Genomic DNA, 26,867 nt, shown 5'->3' with positions numbered 1-26,867 from the left:
AACCTTATCACTGTCTGTAACCTACTAACAAGCTAAGGAAAGCATCAGATGAGCTACCTGAGAAACTAACTTACGTTTCCCCACTTTAAAATGAAACAAACATGGTTACTCATCCTGCTGATCAGCTATCTTCACTGCCATTGAAGGCTCCAACATGTTTTCTTTTCAGGTGCTGCGTCATAACAGTGGTGCTTCCGTGCCATGCTCATTTGTTTTTTACAAAAGTTGCATGTTACGACTTTTTTCACTTTACAAAGCGCAGGCTATTTTAATTATTGTGACCAATTTGCGCCGTCAATCCCGGGGCATGCGCGCTTCATTTGCAGTCTGGACGCTGAGGGTAAACTCCTCACTAAAATCCCGCGGCTCGGACTGCACCGCTGAGAGGGATTCCTGTGGGAGAGGGAGAACGGGGTTGGGATGGGGGAGGTGCCCCACAGCAGCAGCTGCCGCTGGAGGACAAGAGTAGGAACGATACATGCTTTCACGTAAGAGTCTCCAAAAGCCGCCAGTGACACCGTAAAAAGTCGGCAGATTTGTCGCTAGTCGCTTTTTTAAAAAATAGTCGCTGGAGGGGTCTAAAAAGTCGCTGAGTTTGCAACACAACTGCGGCGCTGACTCGCTCCGCCATATTTTTTTTTCTTCCCCGGGATGACGGCGGCGGCGGATGACGCATTAATCGCGCAACACAACTAATCGATGATTAAATTCGTTGCCAACGCTTTTAAAAGTCGATTTTTATCGATTTTATCGATTCGTTGTTGCAGCCCTAATCAAGACATTGACAAATCTGTAGCTGGATTAACTTAGACCAAATACCAGTTAATCAGACTCCAAAATAGGGCTGGACGATATTGAAAAAAAGCTTATCGATTAAAAAAAAAATGCATATATCGATAATCGATAATTATTGAAAAGATTTGAAACCATATTTTATGTGCAGGTCTGCCTGGACTTTTTATGATATTGCTAAATGATTAAATTTTAATAAAGAGCACAAACACAGACTTCCCATTAAATATTTATTTAACTAACTTTTTTAACCATAACAGAATTGTTTTAAAGAAAAATAACTTAAGAGACCTGAGTTATGTTATTAAATACTGACAAAGAATAAACTAAAGGGACCAAAATAAATATAACAAATAAATAGAATACCCTATTTGGGTGGGAATAGTGCACCACCAGCTTGTGGTAATTAAAAGATTGTAGGACTAGGCTACCATGTAAACTCCACTCAACAAGAACAAAAAACCAAACAAAAATCAACTCCCCCTTTAGCCTAGCATTTCTATGGGGTATTTTTTCTCACCCCTATTCTTGTAGAGGTGCTGCTGGTACCTCGTTATGGTTCAGCTTAGGTTCCTGCTTTAACCTGAGTTATTACTTTGAAGTTGCTGGCCCCTCAGCATTTTTCTCTCACTCGTTAAAACTACATAGGAAACTGCCCAGAACTGAATGTATATATATATATATATATATATATATATATATATATATATATATATATATATATATATATATATATATATATATATATATATATATATATACATATACATATTTGATTTTTTTATTTTTCCCCCGAAAATTCCTCGGAGGAGAGCCGCGCCGAGGCCTACACACTGCGGCTGAGATGATAAAAAAAGTTGGTTGTGTTATCAGACTTGGTTTTCACTGTTTCCCGACACATTTTACAGATGACTGTAGTTTGTTTTTTGTCCGACTTGCCATGACCGAAATACTGCCAAACTGGCGAACTACAAAAACCCTTCTTTGGAACAATTTCCTCCGCCTCTCCTTGCTGCGACATCTTCATGTGCTCTGTGTTGTGGTTTGAGAGGGCGGCGCTTGGTGACGGCGTGTCTGGGTCCGCGATTGCGATTGGTTGGGAGGAAGTAGTGACTAGCATAAACCTACATGCTAGGCTACAATGAGAAGGAAGGAAAACTGCGTTTATTTATCGAACTTTTATCGAGCCTCTTTTTTTCTATTGCGCCACACGTCTATCGATCGATATATATCGTTATTGAATTATCGCCCAGCCCTACTCCAAAACCAGCCAAGCTGAGGAATAAAGAGCCGTGTTTTTAGAGACGCTTACCTAAAGGTAGATCCCAAACACTGGTTGATCGATTTAAAGCAAATCCACACCTCCAATAAACACTTGAACAGAGTGAAGTCAACTGCTGTAAGCTTATTACAACAAAATAAACTACAATCTCTTTATAAAGTTATTTTAATGTAACAGAAATGAACACTATCATCAATATATTCTTTATTAACTGCCTGTTAAATTGGATATTAATTCGGTTAATATCTAATATACCCCCCTAACATTACACTGAGCAACACAGTAGGGCTGGATATCAATATATTCGATTCTGATTCTTATTTAATCTATTGTTCTTTTTTTGATCTAATTCATTTCTAATCTATATTTTGGATCGCAGATGATGGTCATGAGTTAAGAATGATAATAGCACTCAGCATCAACAACAGACCCCACTGGTTTTCCTGTTGTGCCAGATAGGTGGCAACAATAAGGTGAATTCATATGCTTTGATAATCTGCAGCAGTATTTAGAGACAGTTTGAAGGAATCAGTCGTTAAAAAACATCCAAATGATGTTTTCTTAAACCTAAACCTCTTAGACCTTAAACCTATAAGTTTTATATCAGTTTAATTATTTTCTATATGGTCTTTTTTTCCCACCTTGGTTTTGAGACCCGCTGTTTATGTAGAAAGAAGGTCAGAAAAAAACTTAACCTTAATAAATGCAGACATCTCTTACCATTAGACATGATGGAGGATTTCATTTGACAGTACCGGTAATTGAAATGCAGAGTTAGGAAACACAGAAATGCCTGTTTTGACTTTACATTGTTCCTGATGTTTAATGTTGTGTGTTGCAGCTCTGATGTTACTAGCTGAACAGTGACCACTGCCTGCCCAAGGACACCTGCTTCCCAACTCCCCCTCATCATGTCTGGGATCCATGTAAGCCTCTCTTTCTCTTTTTTTTTAACAGCTTCCAACTGTCTAATGGTGAATCAGAGCACTTTGAAAAGTGGCCTTAAAGTAGGTTTCTAGGCCTGTTTTTAAGACATGGGTCAAAAGTCTGTTATTGAACAGGATTACACGTAGAAACAATTTTATTTGTTAAAAAAAACCCGGATGATTTAGTTAAACCTTTAAAGCATCTGACAAGATGACACATTTGGTTAAACCAAAGTTAAATAAGTCATCACATGAGCGGAGGATGTGACCAACACTGACTGTTCATTAGACCAAATCCACACCATAGATCTGTGGAGATAGAAAAGCTTTTCTCTGCAGCAGTCACCGACATCTCTACTAAATAGGGTCGTTTGAATTTTCAAGATTCTGTTCTTCCGGTTTCTACTGGTTCTCTATTCCTATTTATTTAAGACAAAAAGATCATAAAAGTCTACATGTTATAAATTAGTTGATTAATCGGTGCTCTGTCAGAATTAAAAGGTCTGAACTTCTCAATAAAGTTTAATTCTTGAACATCTTACTTTTTGTGTAAATCCCTTTACTAAACGTCGTTTCAACCAGTATATCCATATCAAACCTATGAACTCTAATATTATGTTATTGATATTCTTTTCACAAAGTTGCATTTTCACATGCAGATCTCTGTTAAAAAACCTATTACATATATCAGTGTCTGCCTCAGATAGTTGTCGTATAAGATAACTTAATTATTTTATTTACCTGATTCTGAGTGTGGAAGCAGCGCAGCAGGAAGGAATCCTGACGGTTTATATTCTTAGAGATTTTTACTAAATCTCAGTTTCACAGATGTGGAAGTAGTGATGTTTTACAGTCATGGTAGATCGAGATTAAAGTGCTTTTCATTCTATGCAGAACACATAGGAAACAAGGTGGGCATCTGTTAAGATGTAAAGTAAGAAGAAGAAAGTATTAAGAAAAAAAGGCTCTGTTCTACCTTCAGAAGCTGCACTATGAATTTAAGGGAGGAACAAATTCCTTGTTGAAATGTACCTTTTACCACAGCGGTGCAGCAGGTTATAGATGGGTTAGGTGATGTTTAGGCCTGTTGGCTGTGTTCCGTCTTTTGCTTGTTATAATCCCAGGAAGCAGACGGGTCATTTCTATATTAAACACTTTCGGATTCTGCAGCTGAAACACACGTTTTAGCACACTCCGCTGTGGATTCCTTCTCCTTGATATTAGGCAGCTTCAGTTTCCAGTCAAGGGATCTGGCATCGAAACTAGGAATCAAAAATAGGAAAATTAAACAATTCTGGTAAAAAGGAAAGATAAGAACAGGATCCAATCGATTCTCAGTGCCCAGCGCTAGCACTAAAACCTTCCTGTTCTCTAATTCCCAGCTTCTTTTTAGCTAAACTCATAGAAACCAAACGGCTGTTTTTATTATCAGACTCCTATCACAGATCAAATGTGTAATTCAGTGATGCCCAACATTTCAGGGTATATTTAGGGGACATACCGATTATCTTTGACATAAGTCTAACCGATCCCTGATATGTGCTGCCCATATTTATTAGCCAATTCTGAGAACCAATATTACTTTTTCTTCTTGCATTTACATGATAAAACAACACAGTGATTACAAATTTGACTAAAGTCTCAGTGTAGTAATATAAAAATATTGGATAACGGCTCAGTTTTTTAATATATTATGACAATAGATTCTAACATGGCATTAATCCCTGAGCTGATGTTACAGTGAAATTTAAGTAACTTTCAGAGTAGGGCTGCAACTAACGATTATTTTAAAAATCGATGAATTGGACGATAATTTTTTCGATTAATCGATGAATCGGACAAAAAATATTTTTTATACTAACCTCTTTGTTCCACAATAAACATTTTAGAACAAACAAGCACACAAGTACAGGTTGCTCATTAACTGTACTGGTGCAATATGAAAAATAAATGTTTGTGTTAAAACTACGCAAACTTACATGAGAAATGTAGCTGTACATCCACAAAATATAGGCTACTTTGTTTCATAAAGCGCAAAAAAAGACATTTTTGTTTTTAAAGCCCCTAAGGGGTTCAAACAATAGGCCCCCCCATTTCAACAAATGAGGTTTTTTTAGACTAGAAGAGTTCTGCCTTTTAAGACAGGAAAGTACAGCAGTTAAAGTTGCTGCTTGAGAAAATACTGAACCATAGAGATAAAAATAGCCCTGTGGTTCAAATTATAAATTGTATTTGGAATAAAAATGAGAGAACTAGGGGTGCTAAAAAACACATCCTCCAAAGACAGATATTTACATGGGAATGTGGCAGATAATTAATTGACATATTACTGATCTTGCTGGATTTTATTCTGCTTTACTTCCATAAATTGCAGGATCTTCTTTACTTTATCTTTGCCAGAAGATTTAAACTTTAAAAGCCTTTCCTTCATAATTTGCAAGTTAATTTATTTATAAAGGCTATTTTAATTATTGTGATCAATTTGCGCCGTCAATCCCGGCGCATGCGCACTTCATTTGCAGTCTGGACGCTGAAACATCCTGCTTCTCTGACTGCAGCGCTGAGAAGGACTCCTGCGGGAGAACGGGGTTGCGATGGGGGAGGCGCCTTACGGCAGCAGCTGCTGCTGCAGGACAAGATTAGGAACGATACATGCTTTCACGTAAGAGTCTCCAAAAGCCGCCAGTAACCGTAAAAAGTCGCCAGATTTGTCGCTAGTCGCTTTTTAAAAAAAATTGTCGCTGGAGGGGTCTGAAAAGTCGCTAAATATATAGGGACAAAGTCGCTGAGTTGGCAACACTGCGCACCTGCAGCGCTGGCTCACTCTGCCGTAATTTTTTATTTTTTTTCTTCCCCCGTTTCAGTCAAGTGGCAGTGATGATGGCGGCGGCGGATGACGCATTAATCGCGCGACACAACTAATCGATGATGAAATTCGTTGCCAACGCTTTTAAAAGTCGATTTTTATCGATTTTATCGATTCGTTGTTGCAGCCCTATTTCAGAGATTGTGCTTTTAGAGACTTCTAGATCAAACTTAAGCGTCCTAGAGGAAAACCTAGATGGCTGTAAAGAATTCACTTGGGTTTTTGGTATAAAGTTAATGCAGTTGTTTATATCCTTATTTTTAATTTCCAGTCTGTGATGTTCTGCCTGATTTAGCCTTTGTTTCTTCTGGGGAACAAAGCCGCTGACCAACACCTGCTGTATCTTATTTCATGGTATCCACTTTATTTAAGGATGATTTCATGTGGAGCTTTCAGAGGAAACTATTTCAGCAGTTTTAAGGATATGAAAATTCAAACACTACATCCTCCCCTCCCCCACCCCACAGTGTTTACTACAGGCACTGAATGCATAGAGCTGCACACAGATCATTTCTTTCCCTTTGTTTAGCGTTCATGCAACATTCTGTGCAGTTATAAAGTTTCAGCTTTGAGTGTTTAGAAGTTCTGTAGTGACATTTATTAAAATAACATCTGTTTATTATGACTTTCAGCTTTATTCTCTATCTGCACTGAGCTCCACTAATCAGAGGTCTTTCTTTTTGTGATTTTTCTGCATAGCAGGTGCCATGGTCGTCCGGCACAGAGTGCGTGGCCAAGTATAACTTCAAGCCTGGCACTGAACAGGACCTGCCTTTCTGTAAAGGAGATGTGCTGACCATTATTGGAGTCACCAGGGTAAGAAAACCTCAGAGAGACTAATGTTTAGAAAAACATACATAAACCCATTTCACAAGATGGAACAAATAAGAGCTGTAGTCTTAATTAGGACAGTGTTCAATTTAAAAGGCAACAGGCTGGTTGGAGCAACAGGCAGGAGCAACTTCAAGGCGATGATGTGATGACAGAAGAGTAGAGGACGTTAGACAAACATGTTTGTAACATGATAAAAAAGACATGCTAGCAATTAGCACAGTAGATTTGGAAAGCTTTAGTAAGTTTAATGCACTTAATGGAGCCAAGAGCAACCACAACTATCTGTTTAAAGTGTTTTTTATTTAGTCAGCATTTAAAGGTATACTATGCAACCGGTGTTGATTTTCCAGCGAGGCTCCCCCCAGAGGGCGAAAGTAAAAGTGCACTGTCGTAAATATGCACAGCTGTTCTCCTGGTTTCTCCGTCAAGCCAGGCGCGGTTGTTTTGAGCTTAGCAGACAGGCGAACGCAACGAATGACTAATGCTGCGTTCACACTGGACACAGCTGGCGCGACAGAAGCAGCGAGTTTACATGCAAAGTCAATGGTTGATGCGCGTCAAGGCGCAGCAAAAGGTCCCGCAGCGCGTTTTGAGCAGCAGGCGCAGCGCGTCTGAGCAGCTGAAGCAGCGCGTCGGGCGCATTTAATCATCTGACGCAGAAATCTGCCGGCAGAATATGTTCGCTTTTATTATCCTGCTGCCTGCAGTTTGGATTATTTAGATGAAAAACACCTACCAGCTGCCGCGGTGAACCGCGAGGAGGCGACCCGGCCAGAGGCTGCTGCTGAAGGGATCCCTACTGTCTGCGCACCGCTGGTATGTGGGGGTCTGAGCGGCTCCGACAGAAAAAATATTGTAAGGCAGGATAATAATCTGAATGAACTGACTGCACTGATTACGTTTTCAGGTGTATTTTCTCACTTAAAAACATATTAAAACTACTTTATTCCCACTGATCACAGCAAATATAGCTGCAAGGGAGAGAAAGGATAGTGAAGCTCCGCCCAACGCGCGTCAGACACACTTTTGCACCGTGCAGCCAGAGCAGCAAAGCTGCTTCAGCCGCGCGTCAGAACTAACTGGTACAAGCAGCAAAAATGAAGCAGCAGACGCGATTTTGCTGCTTTTGCTGCGTCTGGTGTGAACGTAGCATAACTGCACAAAGATCGCCACTGTGCTAGCAACGAGCATGCTTTTAACTGGGGGCGTGTAGCAGTTCTCGCCGTAAAGCAAGACCGACTCTCGCGAGACTTCTGAGCCTGTGGGTGCGGGCCGAGGGCTCTCGCAATTGCAATTGCGGTATTTCCCCCACAGACCACCAGGGCGGCCGAGAATACCTTTGTTCAACCTGAAATGACTCATTTAATCATCCATAACGTTATGGAACACATTAATAAACTGAAAAATGTTGCATAGTGTGCCTTTAATGCTACTGGAAAAATGAATTAAAATATATGTAAGATCCTCTTCGTATAACAGAAAACTCTGGATTTTAAGAAAATGACCAGTTGTTAAACAATCGATAAAGATTCATGACATTTAGATTATTTTAATAATCCCTAGTTTGCATCACTTATCTGAGGAAAACCTCAGAATGCTCTGAATGAAGAAACAAAGTGAAGTCAGCAGAAGCAGTGAGATAATTCCTTTACCGAGTGATTGAGTCTCCTGCAGGTTAGTGTTCCCAACGATAAAGCTAAATGGACCAGGAGAGGTTCTGAACTGTTGACTGGGCTGCATTGTTAAAAAATACACTTAATTATACAAACTGGTCTCATAATTGTTTATAAAATGTAACCTCTAAAGTAGAAGTGATATACAGTATATTAACAGAAGAAAGAGGAAATGAATATTGAGTTCTAATTACAGTTCTAATGTATGACTTTAAGGTTTTCTGCAATTTCTTTTTTCAGATAAATTAACTTAATTAAAACTAAAAGAAATTTAAAAAAGCATTTCAAACCCATCAGCTTCTGATATTTCATGGATATTAGCCACCAGCTGCAGCAATAAGGAGCAGTTTGGACAGGACCTTTATTCCTTTTTTCTTTTAATTAGCAGCAGAAAAGCAGCCCAAGATTGAAAATCTGATCGTTACTCTTAGTAATTATTACTGCCTCCAACAATTTCAGCACACTAATAGGATTTTCCAACCAGCAGTCATTTCATTTGACTATTGGGATGGTTTACTCATTACCCCCCGCCTTCCAGATATAAGTCAACTGTTTTGGTGTTTGACCCTTTTAGGATCCAAACTGGTACAAAGCAAGAAACACTGTGGGCAGAGAGGGCACCATCCCAGCCAACTATGTCCAGAAAAGAGAAGGAGTCAAATCAGGAGGGAAGCTCAGTCTTATGCCGTGAGTACCAGAGTGCTAATGGAGCATATTATGTGTTGTAAAAGCAGCTGGGTGTTCTTAAAACAAACTCTACAGAATAAAGACTGCAGGCATGGGACATGGGTTGCACATTGTGCACATTTGTCCCAGAGCCTGCTGCCCAGCTGTGTGAATGAGTGTCTCCCGAAGCGGAGGGAGAACACAGCTCCATGGAAATTCCACCTTTATTGTGTCTCTTCTCATCTTTATCATCTGTCTCTGAGGCCTGCAGCATCTGGGTGCTGCATCTGTGGCTCTTTGAAAATGTGGCAATTCAAAAAGAGGACAACCGCATGGAAACGGCGTGCAAATCAAGAGACAGAAGAACTGACAAGAAAATTGCTGAATGCCCTGAAAACTTCAGAATAATCTGTCTATTCATAAAATGAAAGGGGGGAAAGTTTAACTGTAGTCGCCATCTGTAACTCTGTGTTTTTTCATGTTTTTCATTATTAATGAAATTGGCAGTTAGTTGCCTTTTTGGCTGTCCTTATTTTATTTTATATAAAGGTGATATCTCCTGTAAGTAATCTGTTATTCTGAAATCAGCCATCAGATCGTTGACCCTAATAGTTACTGTCCCTGTCAGCGTTGCCTGTTTAGCTCACAGCCGCTGACTCTCCAACAGGAAGCATTAAAACAGGCTGCTGCTCCCGCTGTGTTTGTTCATTTGCTGTCGTCTGTCTGCACCAGTGTGAACTGGGTCATCCAGCTGGGGCATGTTGGCGTGCGCTTGTGTGAGATTGGAGCCGGTCTGAGGGTAACATGCCTTTACTCCTATTATGCTACTAGGATTATACATACATATATATATATATATATATATATATATATATATATATATATATATATATATATATATATATATATATATATATATATATATATATATATATATATATATATATTTTTTTTTTTTTTGCAAGAATTACTGCATCAGTGCAACATTGCATTGAGGCAAACTTGTGGATAAAAATTTGCTTGACAATCATCTCAAGGTGCCTTTTTCTAACTTTTTTTATTCCCCCTCAACTTTTTATTGTGGAATGCACTGATCGATTAACCTCTATTTATTATAATTAGCATTTTTAGCATTAGCATAATTATGGGAGATTGGTAGGATGTGGAAAAAATCTTTTCTACAAAAACCCTCCTCCTGTCAATGTTCTAAACTTTCAATAAATGTCTGAGAGCATAGATATACCATTTTTATTTATAAAGCGCCTCATAAATGGTCAGCTTAGTGCTGTTCATTTACAACTAATAACTGTCAGATTAAACGAGTTAAACACTGGTATAAACTAAACGATAAAACTGTGAAGATATTTATATTTTAATGAGAATTTATTTCAAAATAAATACCAGGATAAATCAAAATTTTGATAGATTTCAGAGTTATTCAGGAAGAGACTGAAACCCGAAAAGTAGTGGATTTTAAGACGACTGAAATCCACGTTTATTACAAAAACCGTTATTGGTCAAAAGGAGAATCAGCAGGTCAGGCTTTTTCCAACATCGGGCAGATCAATACAATCGGTGCCATCCTATCTGTTATGAATATCTTTGAATCTAAAGTGTTAAAACTCCTCCTCATTATCCAAATCAAGGCTTTCTTGTAGTTTTGCAGGTTTTTAATATAAAGATGAATATTTCTGGATATTTTTCATCTCAGTATCATGTGTATAGATGTATACAAAGAACTGCTTGGCTAGCAGGCATTATTTATTTATTCATTCAGGTACTGAATTATAATTTATTTAGAAGATGACCCAATATACAAAAATTGTTGTTGATGATTGAAGCCAAAGTTTTATTTAGACTCAAAGCTGCGAGGCTTGGGGATTTTAAGGTGGGAGGTCAGGATCCCAGCAGGGGTCAGTAAAAGTTGGGGGGTCATCATATGACTTTTCAGCTTGATCGAGATGTGACCTTTAAGGGCCAAAATTAGATAAACACCATTATTGTATACAATATTCTTTAGAAATATTAAATACACAATATGTCAATTAGAAAATTAATAAATGTAAAAATTCATTTTAGTTTATTGACGTTTATTTGAACAAAGGATACAATTATTACATGTCTTTTTTAGGAGGGGGACTCTGTATTAGATGATCATTTAAACTCTGATCTTAGTATAACTCCTCTCTTAGACATTGTTACTATAACAATACATTTCCATCTTTTTTTTCAGGGTTTTATTTGCTACCATTTGAAATTTTTCTTTTTTTCATCCATCAGCCATCCTCTGTTACTCCTAGTCACTTAGGAACATTTTGAATGAATCCTAAACAGATGGTTCATTAATGGGCTCTCCTTCTCTTCTGGATTACATAAGGGTTCAGCTGTGGTCTTCTGTCCCTATTCTTACTCTCACTTGTTGCTTCTCCTCAGAAGATGCCATCTTGGCAGCTTTCAGTGCTTTTGATTCCTCTGCTGCCCCCTTGTGGGCATATTTTACTCCTCCTAGCATGAACATGCGATAACAACAGGGACATTCTGCCCAGGCGTCCTATTTCCTCCTTCCACATTGGGCCGAGCAAGTTTATGATTGTCCCATTTAACTATGATGTCATGTCTGAAACCTGCAGTTGATTTCATTGGACAAAGCGCCACTGTGTTTTCCACACGGCGTATCTGTGGACGTCCACACAGCTTGGTGTCCGCTCTCAGATTAGTGGGAGTTAAAGAGCCTCTGTCCATCAGAGGGGCTGCATGCGCTGATCTAATCAACTCAACCCGCATTAAGCTGCTTTAACAAGAAGAGCTGAGGCGAAGAAATGGGGCGGGGGGGGGCTGTGGCACAGGCAAGCAGTGAAAAACAGGATGAGTCAATTAGAGAAGTTGATTTCCAGCAAACACAGGGAGGAAGAACCTGCTTTCATGGAAACTCTGCCCAGATTGGCAGAAGTCAATAGCCGCAGTGCTATTTGTCTCCTGGTCGGAGGGGACCGGCGGTGGGGGGTGGGTTAGGAAGGTCTGATCACGTAGCACTGAACAGATGTGGTTACTTTCTTCCTTTTTTAATCATGTTGTAAAAGTCCAGACCCCCCCACCCACCTCAGGAGCGAGGTTCCTGGCTCGCCGTGCTCCCTGCCCCGTCCACCACGTTTGGACATTTTCCTGTTGTTGCAGTGATTGCCTGTCGGTTTCCTACTCTGCCTCCAGACTTCAGTTTTCTGTGTGTTTCCTGTTATTTAGGATCAGGTACTTTCTTTCTGAATGTACCTGGATGTCTCCTCCGAGTGGGAGCGCTGCTCTCAGCTTCCCTTTATTGCCCTACTTTGTTTTTTGCTTCTTCTTTCGGATAAAAGCTGTAAATGCAAGAGGGTTTTAACTTCACCATTGTAGTGGCATGAAATGCTTTCAGACCACTAAACTATTTTTTTTCTTAGTAAAGAAGCTGTGGCCAAATGTAGTCTCTGGTTCTTTTTTTAGCTGCTACGTCTGAGGAAGCGTCTCCTTGGCACACCAGGCGGATGTCTGAGTAAAAAAAACTGATTGGTTCTGTCTGATAATGGGTAGCAGTGTAGTCATATCCTCCAGAAAGATCAGATGTATTAATCATTTGCTCATATTACTAAAAAATAAAAAAACATTTTCATGTATTTAATACTTTTTAACTGTTTTTGAGTCGATGCTTCAGAAAACCACTGAGGGAATTCTCTACGCGCTTTGCAACACTTAAATGTTTGCCCCTTTCCACCTGAACCTCTGAACTGCCACAGATTCTTAATTTTATTAAGTCTTGAATTTGCCTGGGCCTCTTTTAAAGCACTCTGCACACAGAAGGCGACTTTACTTCCTTCTCCACTCATATCCTGCAGAGCTTTACAATCGCTTGCTGTCCTACAACCAAGCAACTTTTTATTAATCGGTCTGTAAGCCCAACTTTCAAGAGCGAAGTGAAGAGCATGAAATTTGAGGTGTGTATGTGTGTATATATGTATATATGTATATATATATATACACACAAAAATTGAAGAAGAAAAAAACAATCATGCAAAACATGCAAAGTTACAATGAAAAAAATTTTTTTTTTTTTTTACTACAAAGTTTAATGTCCCTTTGGGATTAATTGAATATTTTTTTTATTTAAATGCAGACTTCTGAGGAAATTTGACTGTTTTTTATTTGGGGGGATCAGAGTTAGGGGTATGGACATGCATTGAAACTACATGTTGTTCTTCACATTTTAACCTAATTAAATTTGTAGTTTTAAACATGTGATAGTAGCTTAAAGAGGCGCGTCCTGCAGGATAGATGGTTAGAATTCACCTGCCTTTTCTCTGTGGCTTTAGGTGGTTTCATGGGAAAATCACTCGTGAGCAGGCGGAGCGGCTCCTCTACCCACCAGAGACGGGTCTGTTCCTGGTGAGAGAGAGCACCAACTACCCCGGTGATTACACCTTGTGTGTCAGCTGCGACGGCAAGGTGGAGCACTACCGCATCATCTACCACAACGGCAAACTCACCATCGACGAGGAGGAGTACTTCGAGAATCTCATGCAGTTGGTTGAGGTGAGAGTTGAACTCTGGTTTTATTCCTTCGATATATTTTTGACCAGGAAATGATTTAAATCCCTTTGATTTTACACCATCAGATGGATAAAATACGTTTTTGTTACGCAGAATGTGCATAAAATCAAATTATGATGGTTAATAGACGAAGATACCCGCGAACAATATTAAGTATAATGCTAACTTGCTGCCAATATTAGCAATATAGTTGCATTGAAACCCTGATACACTTTGCAAACCTCGTCTCGGTACAAAAGTATGGCTATTCGGGTTTTATGCTTTTTTGCTGGGTTTTCGTTGCATAAATCCAAAAAAAGACGGACACTCTGCATCCAGCTTTCCCTGAATATGAAGACTGAAGAACCGTTCAGAGAGCCGTTTGATCCTCTTCCTTCCTGCCCCGTATCTGAAGGCAGGTTCAGAGGAAGGACAGAGAGGAGGGGGCGGGAGAAAGCGAGGCCTTTCATCCTCTCAGATAAACAGAGAGCGATTGGCGGCTATCACACTGCTAATTGGGCATCATCTTTTCACCCCATGAGGCTTTGGAAGTGGATGGTAGGAATTTGCCAGCTGGCAGGGAGATGGTCTCCTTTCCCGGTGCATTATGGTTATCAGACATCTCGTTCACACCCTCCAGGCTCTGCTTCCTGTCTCCATCGTCCCCTCTTTGGACACCTGGCATGTTGCCTTCTGTCCTCCTCTTTGTTATCCATCTCTCTCGCCCCCCCCCCCCCTCCCTGCTGTCTCATATTCCCTGCTCTCCTTCGTTTTCCCCTTCTGCCGGTCTCTCCATATCTTTATCCGGAAGACTGTCTGCATTCCCCTGTAAATAGCCTTAGATGGGATTCCTCACATTCTTTGCTGTTTTTCTGCTCTTGTCACTGGTGGCAGCCCGTCTCATAAGGCTTATGCCCTCTATTTATACCTAAACACACGGTTTGCTGACAGCTTGTCCGTTATGGCCCCCATAGCAATGCTGTGATGTTTAGCAACAGAAACAATGGTGTGAATGGAGGAAAAAAAGAGCTTTTTATGCACTTGTTGTGTGTTTGTGCACCATAATCACAGCCTTCAGTGTAAATTACACACAGGAAAGTCTAGATTTAGCAACGATGACAGTTAAAAAAAAATTATGTTGGGCTTTTTGTTTTTGTTTTTTCTCTTTTTTTAAACTGCAACATGTTACCCAAACAAAACCAGGCTCTTTTTATTGCTTTAATTTAAAAAAAGAACACCAAATATTTGAAGAATAGATGCATTTTGAATGTAACCCCAAAATCCATGGACATGTTTGTGTGTGGATTCATTTGCAAGCATGAGAGCTGCTAATTCAGACACATTTCCTGTGCCTTGCTCTCCCTCTGGTGGTGGTGATGGTGAATTTGCAGTCTGTGGTTGAAGTTTTTTTTTTTATTATTATTATCAAGCAAATTTGTTACAAACAAAATTGATACAATAGTCTTTACATCATAATTATTGAATATGCATATAGAAAATAAAGCAATTAATAAAGAAAGCACATAAAAACACTTGATGGGGCTTGTTATATATGATAACAAAATGCATACGATTAGGGAGCGCTCAGTCAAAGTAAAACTGTTTTTAAGAAAAGGGTTAGCTTGTATGCATTTTTAGATTTAATGAAATCTTAAAGTCCATCTGGATTGATGGAGAACAAAATTGACTTCCAGTTTTTGTTCCTTATAGTTGCATGAACTTTATTTCCAGTCTTTTCTAATTTGAGAACTCCATGTGTCCTGACCTGTCTCCTGCTAAATTGCACCTCCTTTCTGCCTGGTCGACAGAAAGCTGGATGTTATTAAAGCCGCATGAGGCTGTAGGTTTAAGTGACCTCTGTCACACCTAGCAGTGTTGGGCAAGCTACTTGTCCAGTGTAGTGAGCTAAGCTATCAGTTACTCAACAATAAATTAAGCTTCACTACACCAAAGCTACCACCTAAAGAATTATAGCAAGCTAAGTTACACTAATGTGTTAAAAGTAGCTTAACTACATCAGAAGCTACTTAACGTTGTACCAACCTAATATCAATTCAAAATGAGTCTGATACAATGGTTAAAATATTTATTAAAGATCAGCCAATGACATATCACAGTGTAAACATTGCTTTATGATCAGCATATTAAAATAAAAACTGAAGTAATTACTAGTAGACAAACTAGTAAACAATCTGCTGTTATTAGAACCAAATGAAAGGTACTGTGTATTGTTCTACACATGGAGACATGGCTATGAGTTTGCATTCAATGGACATCTCTAGGGAAAACAAAACCCTACAAAAGGCATCTTATTTCTTTAGGGTCTCCCTTAGAGAAAACTTCTTCAGACCTCAATTAAACAGTCGATTCAAGTAACAAATGAAACTGTTTACAAAAAAGGTGAAAAAAATAAAGAAGCTAATTAAGTGATACATATATATATGTCTCACTATATACTTTAATTTCTACCTACATATTTATTCATTGTATTTTTGGGGGCAATTAATTGAATGCTAATTTATTTATTTATTGAGCATTTATTTATTTATGTATTTATTTTATATATACGGTAGAGCTGTTCCACCATAAATAAAATATCTGTGCAAATAAGCCTAAAAACAGATTTATGTAAACATCCTGTCAGGTAAACTAGGCCATGGAAATACAATATGGAAGTTTCACTACTGCTCTCTAATTAGAGTATCTTAGTGGCACATATGGGAGAATTATCCTGCCATAATGCAAGAGCACATCATTTCAATCTGAGAAAAGAATTTCATCTTCTTGCACTCAAATCTTATAATGCTCACACTCCAAACATGCGCTCTCTCTCAAATCTTTTCTCTTCTCTCAGATTTAATGCTTCTTGCACAGATATTCTCATCTCGCTTGCCTCCTTCTCTTCGCGCACAAACCGCGCTCTGTTCGAGTCTCGGATACGCTCGCAAACCCGTAGGCTCTGCTTGCGGATTTTTTTTGCTCTCTCAGATTGCAGTTGGATCGTCGCCTTGCACCTATTCCAGCCAATAGAACGACAGCCTGGGAAAGGGTGCGCTTGTTTAACCCTACTGAGTGTGCCTGTGCTACTACGCCGCTTATAAGAGCGTCAGCTGAAACTGCTATTTACAGTAGTTTTGTGGCTGATTGTTTTTTCAAAATAGAAAACCTGGTTTCATTTCTTAGTTATGCCCTGGATTTTGTAGCGTTTGTGGACGCTACGTCGCTACTTGATCAAAACAATAACGTCACTACAGGAAAGTTACTTGATAAATAAAGCAGCGACGCTACGGTCAAGCTACTGGAAAATGTAGTTAAACTAATAGCTTCGCTACATGTAGCGGCGCTACTGCCCATCACTGACACCTTGTAATGGAAATACTTCAAATATGACAGACGGCATGGGAAACATACAGCACATACATTCACAAAAGGCAGCCACCACATCCAGGTCAGGCTACTAGTGTAATAAAAACATATGGGATAATCAAAAGTGACTCCATATTATTGATTTCCCCCCCCCCTCTTTTTCTTTAAAAAAGAAAAATTGGATAATGTCATGGCTTCTTATCTGATTTCTCGAAGTAAATTACTAACATGTTTTGTTTTCCTGAATGGACACTGATCATCAAGCTGTTTTAACTATTTCAGAGCTATAGGTTCCTTGTTTTGGTCTGGCCTCCTAATTTATGGCCAGCTTTTATTCCACCATCTGTTACTGCTCCTTGGAGCTCCTCTGAGCTTCACACAGAGTTCCCGCGGGTCCTTAAAAAGTCTTCAAAATAAAACTAAGGCCTTAATTGGTATTAAAATGTCTTAAATCAGTCTTTCATAGGTCTTAATTTTTAAAACATCATAAATAGGATCATTTTTATTATGATTTATTTGTGTAATCTAAATAAAACATTAAAATTGACGCTTTTGTTTTTTAAATTTAAAAATAATAACGGCTCTCCATTATTGGTTCCGTCCCGATAGTGGAACCAATAAAGCGTTGTTGCGGCCGGGACATTTGGGAGATGCGCCATTAACTTTTTGTCTGGAAAATATGATCAAGTGTAAATGTAACCAAAATAGTCTCCAGCCAAGAGTTTTCTCCATGGCTAAAACCAGGGAACATACATGAGGCTCAGTGGATTTATGCAAGAAGTCATTCAAGCTCAGAACGATGGGAATTAAGGCAGTGGAGTCGCACATGCGAAACACGAAACACAAAGCTTCAAAATGGAGTTAGAGAGAAACAGCCGGTATTTCTCAGTTTAGTTCCAACCTTGTCTCTGCAACGCCTCCACTTATCACCAAATCAAACATACTAAGAAAACCATACAAAGAAAAATAGCTGCAAAAAAGACTTAGCACTGGTTATGTTGGGGCTTTAAAACTGATTTGTTTTGTTCCCTGCTAAAACAAAGTTTGTGAATTCAGTTTAATAATTGTTCAAATATATCTGTCATTTGTGTGTTTTTAGCTTTCTTCCTGTGTGGGAAACATTAGTGCTAAAATAAACCTTTGGGTTAAGTTGTCGCAAGCAGGTGTTTCTTGTGAATTTGGTTTTAAATTTCTATTTCATGTGCTATTAAAGTCTTGAAAAGTCTTGAATTTAACTTGCCTTATGCTGTAGGAATCCTGTTCACAGCACAGTGGAGCAGAGTAGAGGGAGAACGAGTAGCTTTCCCGGCACATAGCAGTCTGTCTGTAGGACCATTAAAAGCCCGGGTTACAGCGGTAGGGTCCGACTTTTTATTCTCCACATTCTCCAGTTTCCTACTACGGGGTCAGCGTGTTAGATGTTTATCCACATTGACTCTCAAATGCCAAGCATCACGACCTCGTACAACACAGCCTTCTGTCAGATCGGACTGAAAATTGTATTGAATGTGTTCAGGGCTTTAGCCTTATCTGAGCAGAACATCTTATGTTTTGTGGCAAATTGTAAGTAAGACTCTTTCAGTTACAGCTTTCTTATTGCTAAGATTCTACTAAAGCATTACTGCAACTTTTATCCACTAGGGGTGCTAGACCTATAACTTCAAACTTTATTCCCCCGGAGCAACAGTACACAACAGTGCTGAATATTGACCTAAGAGAACATTGAATAGATCTAAAATCTAACTTATACTTGGTCATAAGTTACTCAACGTTGCTTTAAGGAAAGCGGTCCTTTCAACAGTTTGTTCTGTTCAGGTATAAACCTCTGCAGCTTCTCCAAAGAGGCCTTACTCCCATTTGACTAATAAAATGTTTTGCTATGATATGAAATAACAGAAATCCCACAATTTTATTGGATCTATACAGCAGTTTGACAGGAAATAATTACATAGGACAGGAAATGAGAGAGATGTTGGCAAAATAAAACACATTAAAACAGTCGCTTATTTATCACACAGGCTTTCATTTGGGTGAAAACTTTCCATCGTACAGACAGGAACGCATTCAAACAATAACGTGTTTTAAAGAATGTGAAGTTAGTCATGTTTGGAGCTCGGAACAGGAAAAAAGAACCATATGGTCGGAGTTTTTTTTAAGAAATCAGATCAGAGCTTGCCAGATACCAGCGGTGTGTTTTGACCTTTCATTTAGAGTTATTGTCTGTAATGTTTTTCCTTTCAGGTCCATCATGTGTCATATATATCTGATTATTTAATGAAAATCAAACGTCATTCAGTGCAGTATAGATCTGTTAATCAGATGTTAAAGTGGCTGATTCTTCTTCCCTATGCTATAAAAGGGGAGGCTCTAATTCTATCAAACTCTGTCTGCAGCACTACACCAAAGACGCTGATGGGCTCTGCACCAGACTGATTAAACCCAAGCTGATGGAGGGGACAGTGGCGGCGCAGGACGAGTTCTCCAGGAGTAAGGCCACACTGAACTTATAACACCCCCCAACAAGGACACTGGCTCTGAAGGCTCGCTGGGACATTTGTTTACTTCTCACCACGTTAACCTTGTGGACGCACAGCGTAACGCTAAACCCACGTGGCCTTTTGAGGTTATGCCGTCGTCTCTAGCTTAGTGGCATTAATTATGGGGATAATTAATCTTTTCTGTGTGTTTAAACTCCTGGGATGACCAGCAGTCACATTTAATCCGTATCGACCTGCTCCTCCTCGGTTTGCCTTTGCTGAACTTCATGCATCCATTTGACACGGCAAATTGGCGAAGTTTGCTATACTAAGAGAAAAGAGCCATAATAGGAGTGAAACATGATAGATTATAACATTTTCTGGTTTGTCAGGATGCAGTTATTCATTTGTACTATTACTGCAGACAACTAAGTTTTTCTAATCTTCCTGGTAGGTGGCTGGGCCTTGAACAGGAAGGAGCTGAAACTGCTTCAGAGCATTGGGAAGGGGGAGTTTGGAGGTGAGTAACTGATGCAGAATAAAACCCTTAGATCTCTGCTCTCCAATTCCTTTCGTTGACTTTACTCTGTTTTACATATATTGACAGGGACAAGTTATTTGATAGTTAATTCTAGTATACAGGTGCTGGTCATAAAATTAGAATATCATGAAAAAGTAGATTGATTTCAGTAATTCCATTTAAAAAGTGAAACTTGTATATTATATTCATACATTACATACAAACTCATATATTTCAGATGTTTATTTTGTTTAATTTTGATGATTACAAATGACAACAAATGAAAATCTCAAATTCATTATATCAGAAAATTAGAATATTGTGAAAAGGTTCAAAATTGATGGCCCCTGGTGCCACACTCTAATCAGCTAATTAACTCAAACCACCTGCAAAAGCATTTAAATGGTCTTTCAGTCTAGTTCTATAGGCTACACAATCATGGGGAAGACTGCTGACTTGACAGTTGTCCAAAAGACGACCATCGACACCTTGCACAAGGAGGGCAAGACACAAAAGGTCATCGCTAAAGAGGCTGGCTGTTCACAGAGCTCAGTGTCCAAGCACATTAATAGAGAGGCGAAGGGAAGGAAAAGATGTGGTCGAAAAAAGTGTACAAGCAAGAGAGATAACCGCACCCTGGAGAGGATTGTGAAACAAAACCCCTTCAAAAATGTGGGGGAGATTCACAAAGAGTGGACTGCAGCTGGAGTGAGTGCTTCAAGAACCACCACACACAGACGTATGAAAGACATGGGTTTCTGCTGTCGCATTCCTTGTGTCAAGCCACTCTTGAACCACAGACAGCGTCAGAAGCGTCTTGCCTGGGCTAAAGAGAAACAGGACTGGACTGCTGGTGAGTGGTCCAAAGTCATGTTCTCTGATGAAAGTAAATTTTGCATTTCCTTTGGAAATCAAGGTCCCAGAGTCTGGAGGAAAAGAAGAGAGGCACTTCATCCACGTTGCTTGAAGTCCAGTGTAAAGTTTCCACAGTCAGTGATGGTTTGGGGTGCCATGTCATCTGCTGGTGTTGGTCCATTGTGTTTTCTGAGGTCCAGGGTCAACGCAGCCACATACCAGGAAGTTTTAGAGCACTTCATGCTTCCTGCAGCTGACCAACTTTTTGGAGATGCAGATTTCATTTTCCAACAGGACTTGGCACCTGCACACAGTGCCAAAGCTACCAGTACCTGGTTGAAGGACCATGGTATCCCTGTTCTTAATTGGCCAGCAAACTCTCCTGACCTTAACCCCATAGAAAATCTATGGGGTATTGTGAAGAAGAAGATGCAATACACCAGACCCAACAATTCAGAAGAGCTAAAAGCCACTATTAGAGCAACCTGGGCTATCATAACACCTGAGCAGTGCCACAGACTGATCGACTCCATGCCACGCCGCATTGCTGCAGTAATACAGGCCAAAGGAGGCCCAACTAAATACTGAGTGCTGTACATGCTCATACTTTTCATGTTCATACTTTTCAGTTGGCCAACATTTCTATAAATCCTTTGTTTTTATTGGTCTTCAGTAATATTCTAATTTTCTGATATGATGAATTTGAGATTTTCATTTGTTGTCATTTGTAATCATCAAAATTAAACAAAATAAACATCTGAAATATATGAGTTTGTATGTAATGTATGAATATAATATACAAGTTTCACTTTTTAAATGGAATTACTGAAATCAATCTATTTTTTCATGATATTCTAATTTTATGACCAGCACCTGTACGTGTCTGCCTTGAAAAGCTCATATTCTAAAACTGGATCTTTGCACGATTTAGTTTCACTCTTTCCATGTTCGATCATTTTCTTAGATGTCTCTTATGTTATGTAGTAAGGACAGATTTCTGGTTTTCACTCAGGTCTGACCTCCACGCTATAAAAGAGGAGTCAGAAAAAAGAAAAATGTTTTAGTTTGTACTGCTACCATTTTAAAGATAATATTGAAAGTTTAAAGGTCAACCAGCCTCCTCACCTTCTTGAAACCAAAAAAAAAAACTCAGGGTCAGTCAATTCGGCTTTAAAGTTGCTCAAACCTTTTGGCCTTTAATCTTTGGCTAAAACATTTTAAATTCAAATCAGCATGAACTAAAATTTCTGCTGCAGAAATGTTTCATACTATTGTTTGAAAAAACAAAAGCAGCACAAATGGAAATGTTTGCTGCATAAACATTTTAACACCAGAGAAAGCCTCTGTTTTTTTGGGAGCAATGATAAACATTCCACAAGTCTGTAATGTAAAAAGCCTTTTATGACCAACCACCTGTGTCATCTAAGGCTACGTTCACACTGCAACCTGAAGTGACCAAAACCGATTTTTTTGGCCCATATGCGACCTAGATCTGATCTTTTCATGGCAATCTGAACAACACAGATCCGATTTTTTTCCAATGCGACTCAGGCCACTTGGCTATGTTGTCCTGAATCCGATACGAATCTGATCTTTTCAAATGCGACCTGTGTCTGAACGGCCAGGTCGCATTCATCCAACCTGAACGTCATTAATACCAGACATGGGACACTATTCTGCGTCTTGCTACGCAGGATCGGAAAGAAAAACAACAACCATGGCAGACGATGATGCGGAGAGCAGTATTTATGTTTAACCACATGGAAAAGATTGTTTTTATGGTTGGAAATTATCGCTAGATGCGGGCCGGTACTACCATTCATGTTTACCTCCGGAAAAAAAGAGCACGCTGGCCTGTGACGTCATTGCGTCCTCTACTGCGCATGCGGTACACTTGCTCGTTGTATGACTGCAGTTCACACAGGAGATCACATACAAGTCGTGGAATTGAGCATCAGGGCCTGCAGTTTGAACGTAGCCTAAGTTTCGAAGGACACTTCAGCCCACCATTTAACTGTAAGGAATTTTCCCACAAGCATGTCTGCAACAGATAATCCCTGAGATATAATCTGACATATTTTTGTGTGCGATAGTTTAAAAATTGGTTATTACCTATAACTAGTGACCATGCGGTCTGGTTAAGATGACTTGTTGGGTTTAACCAAAAAAAAAAAAGCCTCATTATCGTCCTCGCTCACCACCCAGGCCGAATTTACCTGTGGGATGTAGGATCTGTAATCAGCATCTAGGTTGGGTTACACATCTCAGATTTTCTACCTTTATCCATCTTTTATTTAATAAATCCAGTAAGGTTGAACCCTTATGGTCGGATATTTGTTTTAAAGGATAATCTGTCCTTTTTTTTTAGTTTTCTGACCATTTTCTAACCTAAGGTTGCTTTTTAGGATATGCATGTGTGCATTCATACATGTGATGCTTGCTTTTAGAGAACAGTAGTAATGATGACATTAGAGCAAACAACTCTGGGGTCGGAAAAGTATCAGGATCTATAGATATCCAGCTCTAAGTATCGGAATCAGGTCAGAAGTGAAAGCAGAAACAGTAATTGAAACCAGTTTGAAGGTTTCAGCTGTATTGGCTGCAGAAGTTAAATGAGTGTTGGATCACAACAATTGTAACACAGCTATGACAGCTTTAAACTCTGAAGACGATCAATCTCATTTAAATAAAACATCTGTCGTTGCCAGATGTGATGGTGGGAGACTACAGAGGGACCAAGGTGGCTGTGAAGTGTATCAAAAACGATGCTACAGCGCAGGCTTTCATCGCCGAGGCCTCCGTCATGACGTAAGATCAGACTTTTCCTTTTTGTCCTTTGATCATCTAACCTCTCGTTCCCAAATTTGAAACAATCCTCTAAATTCCTCATTTCTCTGTGATGTTTTATTTTTGGCTGTTAAATTAATTACAACCTGCTGCACACCACTGGCATCCTTCATCCCCTTCGTCTGTTTCCAAAGGCAACTGAGGCACAACAACCTGGTGCAGCTGCTTGGTGTTATTGTGGAGGAGAGAGGCAGCCTCTACATCGTCACAGAATACATGGCTAAGGTCAGGCAGTCTCTGTCTGTTTCCATCTGATAAAATCACAAAACATTCTAAATATTAAAGGTGTATCAGTTATTTGCCAGTAGAGATCTTCACGGTCATACCACCAGGTGTTTTATTTTTCGAATGTAACCATCCCACAGGGCAGCCTAGTGGACTACCTGCGCTCCAGAGGACGGACTGTTCTTGGTGGGGACTGCTTGCTGAAGTTCTCCCTGTGAGTCTTTTCACTTTGGTTTCCTTATGAATCAAAAAGTCTTTGTTTAGCTGTCTGGGGTTCTTCAGAATATCTCAGTGGCAGCGTCAGCCTTTAAGCTGGAAATATACCAGAACCGTTTGTCTACAGGCAGATGTATAATTCAGATGGTTCTCTTTGACAAATATCTGCTGCATTGGCACATAAAGGCTTTGGCTTAATCCTTTTTTAATTAAACTGTTGGTAAGACATTGCTATCTTCGAGCACCTGTGAAAAACGAACATGAAATGAGCTCAAATGTTCCAGTCTGTCGGTATTTGTGCATTAATCCACTGTAAGGTGATTGGTTTTTTTTTCATTAATAGAGGGAAGCATAGAGTAGTTTTTATGTGCATAAGACGAAGCAGAAAAGGATGAAAATATCTACTAGAAAAGACATCGGTACTTGTTTAACTACCTGAAAGCGCATTATTCTGTCTTTTTTTTATGGAGTTAATTTTGTTCCATTATTGTTCTAAGCAAATAACACAATTTATAAATGAAATTAGGGGAAAAAATGCAATCGGCAAATGAAACCCTGAAATACCGTAAATTCTCTAATATTGGCCTGTATTCCAATAGCGGCCGGGTCTCTAATAATGGCCGGTCTCGCTGTCAGAGGAGGTAAATAATGGCCGGTCTCTAATACAGGCCGGGGCTATAAACGTTTTTTCTGGGCATACCTCAACATTATACTTGTGGTAGTAACATACAAGTACCACAGCCCTGCGCAGCTGGACGACAGGCCGACTGCTGCCCGTCTGCGCGAGGAAGAGAACAGACACGCAGCAGAACATGAGGAGCGCGAGTGATGAGGAGATTAAAGGGAGAGATGAAGAGGAGGAGAAAAACTGAGGAGGAGAATTAAACAGAATTGGAGGATTTTTTTTTTTTTTTTTTACTTCAAACCAAGCGAGACATGGTAACTGTACTTTTTCAATAAATGAACCTAGTGTTTTATAGGTTCAAAAAGACACAAAATCTCATTTTTATTCATTCCACTGGTAGTCTGTTTTGCTCAAATAGCAATAGAGGCCTGTCTCTAATTCTGGCCTCTTTCCAATAAAGGCCTGGACCGCGATGCACTTGAGTGAAATAAAGGCCCGGGCCTATATTAGAGAATTTACGGTACATCCATTTTTTTAAATAAAGATTTTGAGACTAATTAGCTGTTTTTCTCAGATTTTGTCATTTAAATTTATTTCTTTTGCATATTGAAGTTTTTTCTAATGTTTTTATAGATTGTTTTTTACCAATAAGCCATTGTTTTTGAACCAATAGAAAAGCTGCTTTGCTTCTCATTCCAGAGGAAATTCAAAGTCTGAGAAAAGAACAGAAAATCGTTTTTTTTTTTCTATTGAAAATATTTTCAACGTTACATTTCTAGATATATTTTTTCACATTTTATTTTACAAAATGTGTTCTTTGCTTTAAAAAATGATGGAAAATCTGTCTTACATTTTATCCAGTTAAGATAAGATGGCCGTTTGCTTTCATCTTCCATGAATCACAGTGATATTTCTGAACTGATTCTCTCCCCTACAGCGACGTGTGTGAAGCCATGGAGTACCTGGAGGCCAACAACTTTGTCCACAGAGACCTGGCTGCGCGCAACGTGCTTGTGTCTGATGACAACATCGCCAAGGTTAGCGACTTTGGTCTCACCAAGGAGGCCTCCTCCATACAGGACACTGCCAAGCTGCCCGTCAAGTGGACCTCCCCTGAAGCACTAAGAGAGAAGGTGAACAGGCTTTATGCTTTCTTTTAACCGTGACTCCCACCTCACTTTCAGGTCCTACAAACACTCATCTCCAATCCATGCATATAAATTGTGTTATTTATGCCATTCCTGAAGTCACAAAGTTCAAGCTTTTCTCTCTTCTTAAATCCATCACTTTGCTTTAAAGAAGTTGTCATAAAATCCCCCAAAGATGCTCCATCTAAAGATTCCCAAACAAGCTTCACAAATATGAGCTTCCTCTAAATTTAGTTTCTCCATGTTTAGATCTCTGCTTTAATGACAGCAGCTCCTCCGGCAGCAGCTGTCAAAGCCCTGCTAATGGTGTCAGCATCGTGTAAAATGTGTTAATTGGTTTGTTTGTTTTTTTTATCCAACAGAGGTTTTCCACCAAGTCGGACGTCTGGAGTTATGGCATCCTTCTTTGGGAGATTTACTCCTTCGGCCGCGTGCCTTACCCTAGAATTGTAAGTATCTCAGCAGGCTTTCTCCTTCTCTCTCATGTCTGAGATGAGCCAGCAGATGGCAGGCTTCAGCACATAGACCAGAGTTTAGACATATTCAATAGGAGAACAGCAGCAGCTTTAACCACGTCTGAACATTTATAGAAAATATTTAAGTTTACATTTTCTCAAAGAATTATGAAAAATCTGTTCTCTGCTAATGTTTAAAAAGATACACAGGCATCTCGATAGTCCTAAACCAGAGGTAGGTAAGAACCTCTTACGTTAGAAAAGAAAAACTATAATTTATCTCCATTTTATTTGAATATAAATATAATAGATCATTCCTACTCTTACTTCTTGCTACTCTACCCATCATGGATTACTGTACTTAAGGAAAACAAGCATCTTCTAAAAAATAAAATAAAAAATAAATAAAAGTGCACCAGAGAAACACCTACTTCTTTTTTCTAATTATTGGCTGTCCGATCATTTGGATGCCAGGAAGCTCATCTTATTCTAACTCATATACACTAAATGTGTTGTTAATATGGATTTTGTAAGTTT

General features: G+C 39.3%; 1 protein-coding gene across 2 annotated transcripts in view; it reads left to right on the top strand.

Moving 5' to 3' along the window:
- Positions 1-26,867, top strand: part of LOC119781958 (tyrosine-protein kinase CSK) — a 67,244-nt gene that overhangs the window by 35,236 nt on the left and 5,141 nt on the right. The window contains exons 2-12 of one of the 2 annotated variants that reach the window (XM_038282620.1): positions 2,916-3,000; positions 6,569-6,682; positions 8,948-9,060; positions 13,380-13,599; positions 19,356-19,449; positions 19,894-19,959; positions 23,523-23,622; positions 23,796-23,886; positions 24,027-24,100; positions 25,665-25,860; positions 26,238-26,324. In XM_038282620.1, coding sequence (XP_038138548.1) covers positions 2,986-3,000; positions 6,569-6,682; positions 8,948-9,060; positions 13,380-13,599; positions 19,356-19,449; positions 19,894-19,959; positions 23,523-23,622; positions 23,796-23,886; positions 24,027-24,100; positions 25,665-25,860; positions 26,238-26,324 — 1,170 coding nt within the window. In that variant the 5' untranslated portion in view covers positions 2,916-2,985. Of the gene's footprint in view, positions 1-2,915; positions 3,001-6,565; positions 6,683-8,947; positions 9,061-13,379; positions 13,600-19,355; positions 19,450-19,893; positions 19,960-23,522; positions 23,623-23,795; positions 23,887-24,026; positions 24,101-25,664; positions 25,861-26,237; positions 26,325-26,867 lie in introns of both variants that reach the window. The other variant, XM_038282619.1, reaches the window with a different exon arrangement.

This window comes from Cyprinodon tularosa, unplaced genomic scaffold (genome assembly GCF_016077235.1).
Source record: "Cyprinodon tularosa strain WSP-4 unplaced genomic scaffold, ASM1607723v1 ctg186, whole genome shotgun sequence".
NCBI classification, from domain to species: domain Eukaryota; kingdom Metazoa; phylum Chordata; class Actinopteri; order Cyprinodontiformes; family Cyprinodontidae; genus Cyprinodon; species Cyprinodon tularosa.
The sequence above is the reverse complement of the archived record's forward strand: the minus strand, read 5'-3'. Positions and strand labels throughout refer to the sequence as shown.